Below are 11649 nucleotides of genomic sequence, written 5' to 3' on the forward strand. Positions count from 1 at the left end.
CCTCTCAACTTGCTGCACCGGGCTGCAGGCTGGAGCGAGACGCTCTCGGTGGAGCGGTGCCGCCCTCTTTGGACAGCAGCGAAACTACAGCGTCAGAACTGAGATGAATGAGCACGAGGCGGCAGATCGTAGTTAGACCTGATTTATTCACTGTGGCACTTGTAAGTATGATTGCTGAATAAATAAATAAAGATAAATCTCTGATTAATGCCACATACTGATTAATATAGTTCTGAGCCGAGTTTGAAAGGCTCCACATTCGGACGTGATGTCATTTTTAAAAAACCTAAACACACTCTTCCAAACAAGAGCCCGAGGAGCACTTTTTAACTATCATGCACTGTCTGGCAAGCACGCAGACTTGTGGAGGTGTTTTAGATAGGCTGAGAGGCAGTTCTGATCAGTTTTTAATTGCTTGGCATAAAGGCCTGAATGGAACATTTCCTGCTTCTCAGTTAAATGATTAGTGAGATCAAAGACAACACTAATTGTTATGACGCACAGTGAACCCAGTGAGCACGGTCTCAGGTCAACAAGACACCTACTTCACCCACAGGAATGTTGGCGCGCATGTACACTCACCTCTCCTATCTGAATGTGCGTCTCGTCCACGGACTGCGCGTACGCCTGGATGATCTCCTTCATTTGGAGAATGTGGTTCTCTTCAATGTCTTGGAATTTCTGTGAGACAGGGCGAGCACAGTTATGGCACGAGGATGCTTCGAATCAGCTGAAATAAACAACGAGAAGGACGAGAGACAGCCAAGCAGACTTTACTTATCCTCCACTTCCTGTGTGGTCTATCGCTCAAACAGAGACACACACACATTTAGTTTTTCCCCAAGTTGTCAATTATTTTGTTCATGAAATTCATCTGCAAGGACTCATCTCTGGCTTTCAACAGGAGTGTGGTGTGGATCACAGTCTTACAGTAAATGCCGGTATTTACTTCCATTCGAGTCTGACTCTTGGCTTTTGGGGTGAACCAAGGAGAACGAGTATAAATAATCATAAACTGGAAAATCACAGTGGATAGAGAGGAAGACGAGCCAATCTAACCCAAAACACACACAGATGAGTATTTACACTACAGAGACATCCACACAACTGATGCTGTGTGTGTGTGTGTGTGTTGTCAGACATCGTGATAACAGCTAGCATACGCTCGACACACGGACACGCCCACCCAGACGCGCTCAGACAAAGGGAACACACATGTAGGAGCCCCAGTGATGTCAGCGAACACATGTGTTCAGTGTTTATAACCCGGGTGCACATGTGCCGCGTCTGAGAGGAGCTGTAGACTGTGATCCTGGGGAAGCGGAGCTGCTACGCTGCCTTCTCTAGGGGAAAACAAAACCGTTGGGGCTAACTGGAACCATTTCTGGCAACGGAGCTGCTGCGGTGCAGGAAGACGAGGGGGCCAAATTCTGTTGATCTGATTTTAATTTGGAGTTTATCTAATCAGTCCCTCAGATGGATCCAATAAGGGCTTTCCACAGCGATTCCGTTGCAGAGGAAAAAACACAATCTGGAGATGATACAGCGCCCAAAATGTGGAACACACACATACACACAGACGAACACAGAGGGCTCGTGTATTACACAATTGCACAGGACGGAGACAGGGAACCTGTTTTTGAATACACAGGACAGGGAAGTTAAATCACAACGATACCTGTGCAGTTTCTGTCATCTTCTGTTCAAACTCTGACTTCGCCGTGGCGTATTTTTCAACATACGACTTGTAGGTCTCTGTGGCTTTTTTGGCTTTTACTCCAGCCTGGAAAGTATAAACAGACAGATAAATGACTTTGAATCACCCACTGGCGGTTTACATAATGTAGACAATGGGCCATTGTTTTCCCAGATGAGCTGAGATATGGCCAAAGGAAGCCGAGCTCCATTTAACATCTGAAGGCAAGAAGCTTCTGGGGTTTCTGCATAGACTGGAGGGTTAAGGCACTTCATCACGCCTTATTACCGCACCATGATTATGTGGGCGTGTGCATGTACATGCGAGTGTGACCTCCCACCTTGTCCACATCTCGCTGGGTGGCCCCCTCTTTGCGGAGGCGCTCTTGCTCTACAGTTTTGGCATTGTAAATCTCCTTGGACTTCTGCAGAGCCTGAGATATGGTCTGGATGTTCTGGACGGCCTCCAGGGTGGACGCCACCTCTTCTTTTGTCTGACGATACACAAATGCTGTGTACAGTTACTAAGTAACAACAGTGCGCTAACCATTGTGCTGTAGCTGCATGAGACACAGTCAGCACTTGTCCTGGATTACCCTTATTTATAATGTGAGACTGCAAGAAAACAGATACGGCTTCTTTTATTGCTCTGGTAAAACAGTATTTCACTTTCTCTCCCTCAACATGTGACACAACTGCTGCACAGCACAGCAGGAAACAATTACAGTTTTATACTGCCTTCTTAAAATGGTACACAACTCTGGATTTGATCTGGATCACACACTGTTTTCATATCAGCCCGAAGACAAAACAGTAAGAATATAATAAAATAGTGAATCTTTGTTGCTCATTTCTACCCAGTTAGATATATTCTAAACATCGCTGAGGCAAGAAAAAGAACTGGCACTGTCCCAAATTATGCAGAAACTGAGCATCTTCTACTAGTGATTAATTTTCACATTCAACTGTAATTTGGGATGTATCTGCAAGTCAGCCAAGAAACACAGAGAGCAGAAGACGAGTGCGACAGCTTTTACACGGTCATGCTAAAAGCACAAACACAACCCGTACTGATTTTAAGCTCCTATTATACTTTGTGTTCTGTGGCTTCATGCATGAGATGATGGTGTGTCTGGAGGAGGAGGAGACGTGGAGAGCACCATTGCATGCCATGTCAGCTCCAGTCCGCATCCCCTTACCTTTTTGTGTGCTTTGGCCTGCTCGTCCACATACTTCTGGACCTCTTTTATAAGTTCTTGCAGTTTCCTAACTAGCTCCATGTGACAGCTGGCCAGCTTCTCAGTTGACGTCTTGAACACATCCCACACCGGAGCAAACGTCCTGGGATAAAGGACACCTCAGATTCCATGACAGCGTGAGGCATTTCTGCCAACATCAAATCGTAGCCATCCAAGTCTTCACACTTACCCTAGCTGAGAGAAGTTGCCAGCTGACTTGGCGAGTTTGGTCATTGACCTTGCATAGGCCTCTTCAATTGTGCTTCTAGGAAAGGGAAACAGAGGGAGAAGGAGGAGAAGCAATAAAAGTTCAGTTGGCTCAGCGCTAACAAGGTCAAACATGTCAAGATAACAATTCCACATTTAAAGCCTTGTGTTATATAGCATTACAAAGTTTTTCCAAAATATGCGCAACTAGGTTATAGTTTAAATAGGGCATGTCGCTGCACAACTGAAGAACCCAGCCAAAAACATCCATTTAGAAAGTTGCAGCATAAATGTTTGACCACATGCGCGGCGTACTGTACGAGCAAATAAGTGCGGTTTGGCTTGCGATTCCTTCATAGACCTCACGTTGAAGCTGCCTGGGTACGAAAGCTCGATTTCTCTTTTTTCCATCTTCCCTTCGTACAGTAGGAGACATTGAAGGAGGAGGAACAACAACATGAAAAAGTCGCCGCAGTGTTACAGTGAATTATGCATGTCTCATTCAGCCAGTCTCTCTTTGCAGTCACGTCACAGGAACCAGGTCAGCCAGGGGGAAACGGAACACACACACACACACACACACACACACACACACACACACACACACACACACACACACACACACACACACACACACACACACACACACACAGCAGAACAAACATCAAAATGCTCAAGCTGCATTACAGTCTACATGCCCACTTCCAATCTGTGCACTGTCCAAGAATCACTGTTTATCAGGTTGTAAATACCACCAGCACAAGTCAATTCTATCTTTTCACAAAACTACACAGCACGTTTGTTTACTTTTTCCTTTCAAGCCAGACAGTATGCAAACAGAGGATACACTTTGTTCTATGTGCTGCTGAACCAACGTTTGGTCGGCAGCACATGGAAGCAACACTGCCACATTACATTAAAGTCTAAACTATTCTCTTACTAAGCTTAAATCCATACACTATAATGCTCTTATTCCTCTTTTATTCTATTTGAATCACCCACTGGCGGTTTTTAAATGCAGTGATCAGAGAGAAGCTGATCACGTATGATCTCAGCACTAAAACTTGAATTCATTATGGGCAATTAACTGGCAGTAACAATGACATTTGTGATATTATCACAGCTAATAAAAGTAGTATGATTATCTTTATATTAATTAAAACTGCACTTTGATTGAATATTTGATTATTATGTAGTATATGTACATAAGAGGTCAAAGACATTTATTTAATTTATAGTCACTAGGCAGTCATTTATGAGTTTGGCAAAGATTGAAAGAGTTTGACTTGAACCAGATGCAGGTAACAGCCGCATAAGTTCATTTTTACTTGTGGGTGTTTTTCAGGGCACTAATAGAGAAGCGATTGATAAACGTTAACAAGTTGCAATGAGCCATTTTCCCCACAAGGGGGAGCCGTCGTGACGTTTTTCAGAAAAGATCAAAAGTTTAAGCTGGCACAATATGATTGAAGTAATAAAAGGTTGTAGCACCACATGAATTAATTCTGTCTGACAATGAATAAAATAAATAACGTTTTCATGCTTTTACAATGCAATGTTACACAGAACAGAACAGAAGTGTAAACCTCCAAAACAGCCAGTTACCGGTGGCACTGTCTCGCAACTGATATAACAGGAATAACTAATATAACCTGTAAACAAAGCTGATGAAGCATATAAAATCAGACATATTGAAGCGCGAGTGCATTCCTCTACTCGTACAGAACCCGATGACGGCCCACTGGCAGATTTCTCTTCATAGAGGGTTATACTCATTCTGTACATCTCTCACACACTAGTTAATCTTAATAGAAGTGGGAAGAATCTGAAAATAAGCTATTATTACGTTATTATCAAGCTGTAGGGGCTGAATGAGTGTCCCATAATGCCAGGTTACAGGGGGCTCAGGTTTAATCTCCTTTAACATTGAGGTTAAGTTTGTAGAGTTAGGTAAAGTCACAACACTGCATTTATTGTAACAATGTTTCCCACTCATTTGTATAATAACTACAAAGACTCCCGTAGTTTTTTCCTCTTTGTTTAGCTAATAATTTATGAATTACAATGGGCATTATTCTTTTTCTACATCAACTGACTAAATCCCATTTATTGTCCAAATGTTTCCACTTTTAACGCCTGATTGGCTGAACACACCTGATCCTCAGCCACAGGACCTGGAATCACCAGCGGCCTCGGTTAAGCACAAAACAACAGCCCGGGGCTGCGTGTCTATTAGATATGTTGTTAGTATAAGATCTATTGAGTTAGAGCGTGCCGAGATTAATGCTAAGCTACGTGACTGTGTTGTGAAGGTGGCAGAAAGTTCCCCGTCTCTAGAACACGCTTGTGTGTGTTACCTTTCTCTGATGAAGTCGGTCAGCTCCTTGGAGGAAATTTGGCCATGCTTCATGTTATGGTAGAGCACGTCAAAGCCATTATTTTTTTCCCCCTGCATTGCAAAGACAAAACAAGAATGCAGACAGGTCAGCAAACACCAGGTCAAGAACCAGGTCTAACAAACAGTTACTGATCGCACGTTACCGTGAAGGCCTTTTCAACCAGCAGCAGCCTCACTGTCTGCATAGCTTCCAGCTGCATATGCAGCAGTTTCTGGTCAACCATACTCATCTTGGCCATATCTTAGAGTAATAGTCCTTTAAAATGTTTAAAATGGTGGTAGACTGGTCCGAAGCGCAAGTGTATAATGTCAGAGGCAGTCAGACTGTCTGCCTGTGTTGCCGTAACCATGTAACTGGGGTCCAGTTGCACCAATGCTTTAAAAATGCAAACGCAAGCATTAATAATTAATGTAAAAGAACATCTTAAATGGTTCGTTTGTATTTTAGTAAATATCATAGTTAGACACTAAAACAGTTCAAATAAATACATTGTTAACTTGTCTTATATCTTTTATCCTACACAAACTCTTGATGGGAATATAATGGGAAATCATAGTAGCATGATTGCAGTTGTTTAGATATACAGATCCGGATGTAATTACATTACTCCTCTCGTCTGTTAAACTGATATAAGTAATATCAATAAATTAAATGTAAATGTAACTAATTTTGTCACATAGGTGACATCACACTTGTTTGTATAGAGGACCCCTTTCTGCTGTAATAAAGCAGCTTCCTGTACAACAACTGACTCAGATCGAAATGCTTGAACTCATAAGTGTTGGTCCATTCATCTTTCAGTCAGACAGTCTGCAGAATCAAACATCCACACTTATGTTTGCAATGACTTCAGGTGATTCCTGGAGTTTGATTTCAAAATAAGAGCTCCACTGAATTCGACATTCAGGCAACACTGTTTCCTGTTGCACATTCATCCTTCTTGTCTTTACTTCCTCCTCAGCTCAGATTACTCCGTTTCTGGAGTGAATGAGGAAACATACCAACCATGGTTTCAAGCAATAAAGTGTGAATGATGAGCTTTGAGAACAAAAACGTAACTGATGGCAACATGTCTGAACTACTTTGACACATTAGAATAACAGCCACATAACTAAGGTATGAGATATTTTTGGAAACTTTGACGACTGCAGCTTCAGATCTTGATAACGAATGAAGATACATAACAAAGTTAAGCTTTTGATAAACTTAGGGCAGCACCTCCGCACCACAGCCTATCCTCATTCTTGTCTGACTCAGGACCTAATTCCGGGAGCAACCTGCTGTCAGCAGATTGGTTTTCAGTGCGCACCTTTGTGCAACATTGAATCCCTCTCCACACTGACACGAAGATGAAAGCTCAGGAGCTTTCTGTGAAATGAAGCTCTGGGCCGGCTACATCAGGGTGATATGTACAGAGCAAACACATGTTAAATGCAAAGCATGTTACTGGCCCACAGCACAGCCAGTGTGGAGACCACTGAGACGTGCTTCCTGTTGCAACAGGATCGTTGCTTAAAAAGCTGATTTTTTTCCTGCCTCCGGGAAACGGACCACAGACATTTTAATATAAATATGTAATAATGAGTCAAACCAACAACACCAGCTTTATATAAGACAAACACCCTGAGAGAAACGCTGACAAGTGGCTAATCGGTCTACAAAACAGGGAAGTGGCGAAAGTGAGTGACAACAAGTGACCCGAAGCCGAGTGTACCGGTAACAGGAAGACGGCCCATTCTGTGTCAGGGCTGTGCTTGTGGACGGGACGGTGATAGTATTGAATACAAAAAATAAAAACAAACACAGGAAAGCAGCCAGGGCGTGTTTTACTAGAAATCAGGTTACACAACCAGAACTAATTCTAAAGAATATTAGAAAAAAAAACATGGCAAGCGCAAATAACATAGTTCTGACATTAGCACTAATTAGTAACATTTAGAGAATTATATCTAAATAAAAGTGGATGTTAACACTTTAAACGACATGATTCCTCACCAGATGAAACACTCGAGTCAAAAATAGCTTTAAAGAGGCACAAAGCGAGACAAAGGGAGCAGCGCAATTAAATTCAGTATGAATGTTATTGAGCCATGGCTGCAGAACACACCACAGGCTGCTTAAAATATGTCCTCTATAATGTTCTCACATGCAACAATAACACAAATGTAATTAGAGGCGGCTACAAAACGTTGGTTTGCTGACACGTAATCTCAAATACCACCTTAAAGGACAGATAAACAAAACCACAGTGAAGCAGTTTATCATGTAACATCTGCCGGGCAGAGGAGGACAGGAATTCAGTGTGTGAGTACAAAACCTGTTTTAATACTCTGCGTGTGTGGAATCGACTGTTTAATGTCTGAGAATGACACTACAAGCTTCTTAAAACACACATAGAAACCAAGTGAGAGTCACTTAAAATGTCTTCGTACGGCTTTTTACACCAAGTTAAAGGCAATGGCTCCTTCCTTCGTGATGTCAGGGAGGACAATGCATTGCAGCTCTACTGTTGCAGCAATTTTGGTTTTGTTTCAGCGTAGAATATTATGTGTAAACAGGACTGACAGGTCATTCCTATTAATCACTTTGAGGAAAATGTGCACAGAGCCGGAAACTAAAACAATCATAATTCATACCAGAGTGAAATATTCTAGGGTTAAAACAGCATCAGTCTGCAGAAAAGTCAGAACAAACTAACTTCATGAGTTTTGTTAATCCTAACTGGGTAAAGCCTCTGTTGTAGGATGCATGATTTGTGCATTCTTCACATCATCGTGCTAAATGTGTCAGAGGTAGGTTATGTGTGCTTTAAGTTGCAGGGCGGTCACACCATTTTCAGAAGCAACCAAGTGAAGAAGGAAGAGATGCGCCAGCTGACATGATGCCGTCCCACGTTCTGGACACATGTTCATCTGGAAAATGTTAGTTACACAAACATGGCTCTGACGGCCCGGTGCAGCCTGTACAGCCCAGGGCTGTGAGCGGGCAGACAGCGGGATGACATCAGGGTGTCTGCCCCAGGTCATGTGACCAGTGAGGTCGGGGAGTGGCGCGTTGAGCTGTCGCAAGACATCAACCCAACAGAGGCACACATGCAGCGTTTGTGTGTGGCGTGTGCTGGGTCCAGAATAGCCAGGCTTTATTTGTGGTATAAACCCAGACGCAGAAAAACTTGACCTAGTCCTTGAGGTAAGGATGCAGCAGCAACCGTGTTGTGTCTAGATAAAAGACAGAGCAGGTCAGTGTGTCACAACCCAGGATTCATTGAACCGCATCTAAATGCGGCTTGAGGTTTACGAGAGTTTCAACACAAAGGGATGATTTGGAAGGAAATCATAGGGAGTAGTTGGTCCCTGTGCAAGGTCTTCGTCTGGAGAAGGATGAAAGCAGCAGCACGGTAGCAGCTTGTGTGTGTGTGTGTGTGTGCGTGCGAGCATGTGTTGAACAAAGAAGTCAACTGAAAGGAAATGTGTCACCAGTGTCCAAGTCTTCTTCCTACTTCTTCTGTTTTTGTGACACTGTGTCTAGCTGTAAGCTGCACAGTGAGCTGTGTGAGAAGCTATTAGACCACACACACACACACACACACACACACACACACACACACACACACACACACACACACACACACACACACACACACACACACACACACACACACACACACACACACACACACAAACAGGCATCATGGGGGAAGAAGGCTGTCCCCAGGCTGTTGGCTGTATAAACACTGTTGGCTCATCAAACACTGGCTCATCCTAAGTCTACGGCTAAAACTATCCACTACTATCTACTAACACGTTCACCAGACGACGCTGGAAGGGGATAATTGCACATCTTATAGCTTTTGCACTGAAAACATTCACTCACATGAACCACAGCGAACTAGCCGACCCACACGCAGAAAAAGGGGAAATGAGACGTGCAAATAGCTAAACGGAAATTCTGCAGCCGGTGACCAAGAGTGGTGCAACTTGGACAGAAAAAAGCATGTCTGGCCACTAATTCTTGAAGAACATGTTTATTCAGCTGAGGGGGACCATATTCTCTGCAATAGCACAGATTTGGACTAAAACTAAGGGGAAAAACGTTCCTCAAGAAAAGCGAATGGAGGCAGAAGAAACCTGTTTCTGAGACAGAAACAGGTGCTACAGGTGGAGACTCCTGCATGATGTGCAGAAGAGAAGAGTCGCAGTCAGGTCAAAGGACAATGGATGCATCTCCCCAAGTGTGGCTGCGTGTGTCCTGCATGTTAAACACACAGCTGATCTTTGCCATCACTGGATTCTCTTGTGGCTCACTGCAGGGCACAAAGGGCAGATTGAAGAGTCTCTCTGCTCCCGTCTTTTCAGTGTAGTGCATGATTAAGTTCCCTTTATAAAATAACACTTTAGGAGGTTCACAGGGCTACACCTTTAATTTAATCCACCAACTATGTGCATTTGATCAGATTAAATGTCTCGTAGCTGTCACTACCTGGATTTAGGGGCAAGTGAGGCCACAAACTGAGGCTGCATGTTCCCACCTTAAGAACTGTACAGCCTTGTACCGAGCTCCCATTCAATGAAGCTGAACTAAATGCATACTAAATAATTTAGCTTGGGCAATATAAAATACCAGACATTTATTTTTCTAGCACTGCATGAAAGATATATAATCAAAACACAAGATGGCAAACCACCAAAGCACCATCAGACAACTATAATCTATTTCTATTGCCCCAAACTTGATCAACCATAAAATCCACAGCACAAATTATTAAATAAACTGCATGTTTTAAAATGTACATTAAAACACAAGGCAGGTGAAAGAGAGGCGGGTTTGTGAAGAGGAGTTCCAGGAAAGGAGCTGGCTTTTCAACCTGCTATAACATAGCCACGTCAAATAATGATCAACAGACAGACGACCTTTAGGCAGTAAATGGACAACAGTGTACACAGTGTAGCAGCAGTATCCGCAGAACAGCGCTGACAGTACAATGTAAAGCTATAAGCGAAAAATCCATTAAACCGCGGCTGTAGACTGCTTTTAGAGCGGTTCTCTAACTTACTAACATCTGGCCTCTCACTGAAACTTTGTTACGGAAGAAAATGACGCGTGCGGCCGAAGGCGACGACAGACAGTCGAGGCGTCCAATAGGATTCATGGAAACGACCATAAACATTCCAAGCCGGAGGGAACCGACCAATTAGCGCACGCATGGGTGGACTCCGCGAGCTTTCAGGCTAGATGGCTTTCCAGAGGCCCAAACCCCGGGGTAGCTAAACAACAATCTCCGAGGAAAACGAACGCTGGCCGGGGGCCCGCTGACCGTTGGAGCTACCCGCACCGGCGACTGCTGCCTGAACCGGTATAAGGCCGTGAAACGACCGGCTGCTACAGCAACGTGAACAATAACTGGCCGTTGTCTGACATGAACATGTTAGGGAGGATACACAGCAAGAGAATAATAAGGAATAGCGCCGGTGTTAACACCGTAAATAAAGAAGCGCTACCTACCCAGAAATTCTCTAGGAAGTAGGGCTTTATCATCTTGTCTTACTCCTCTTCGCGGCAACTCTTAAATTGGCTGTACTGGAACTTTTTAAAACGTAAATCATCCGCCGTCCTCCCCCCGTTTCTGTTGTATCTGCCTTTCCCCGTTTTCCTCCTCTCCCCTTTCTTCTCCCTCCCCACCTTCAGACTCCACCTCCGCTCCGCTGCGTCTCGCCTCGTCTCTACCCCGGCGACAGTGATTGGGGGAAACAGCGCCACGGGCGGCGGAGGCTGGTACTGCAGCAGTGCTGCTGAAATGCTGCTTTCACGTTCTCATGTATTTTTCTATACTCTAGACAGGACAGGCTGGAAATGCATTCTTACTTTAGAATACATGTAACATTGCATTATACTTGGAATACTAAATTAAATTGTCTCTTTCTCAGCTTAGGCAAACGTATCTAGGTCAATTAAATTATATTTATTTTTAATGTTAAAAAAAACTCCAGTATCTTGGAATTAAAAGCAGCCACAAAAGGGTGTAGACAGTGATCAGTTTTATTTTTTATTTTTTAGACACACAATCATCACTGAATTATTATAGAACAGCTAATTACTATCACCTAGTAGAC

The 11649-nt window shown here is 43.5% G+C and overlaps 1 protein-coding gene across 16 annotated transcripts in view; it reads right to left on the reverse strand.

Moving 5' to 3' along the window:
• The window catches only part of fcho2 (FCH and mu domain containing endocytic adaptor 2), a 30642-nt gene extending 19375 nt beyond the window's left edge, over positions 1 to 11267 (reverse strand). For 6 of the 16 annotated variants that reach the window (XM_055513592.1, XM_055513590.1, XM_055513583.1 and 3 more), the window contains exons 1-7: positions 11042 to 11265; positions 5498 to 5589; positions 3124 to 3198; positions 2895 to 3036; positions 2037 to 2189; positions 1679 to 1783; positions 583 to 681 (exon numbers count right to left, since the gene is read on the reverse strand). In XM_055513592.1, coding sequence (XP_055369567.1) covers positions 583 to 681; positions 1679 to 1783; positions 2037 to 2189; positions 2895 to 3036; positions 3124 to 3198; positions 5498 to 5589; positions 11042 to 11074 — 699 coding nt within the window. In that variant the 5' untranslated portion in view covers positions 11075 to 11265. Of the gene's footprint in view, positions 1 to 582; positions 682 to 1678; positions 1784 to 2036; positions 2190 to 2894; positions 3037 to 3123; positions 3199 to 5497; positions 5590 to 11041 lie in introns of all 16 variants that reach the window. The other 10 variants (XM_055513585.1, XM_055513587.1, XM_055513584.1 and 7 more) reach the window with 5 other exon arrangements.
• Between the last annotated feature and the right edge of the window lie 382 nt (positions 11268 to 11649).

This window comes from Betta splendens, chromosome 12 (genome assembly GCF_900634795.4).
Source record: "Betta splendens chromosome 12, fBetSpl5.4, whole genome shotgun sequence".
In the NCBI taxonomy this organism is placed as follows: Eukaryota; Metazoa; Chordata; class Actinopteri; order Anabantiformes; family Osphronemidae; genus Betta; species Betta splendens.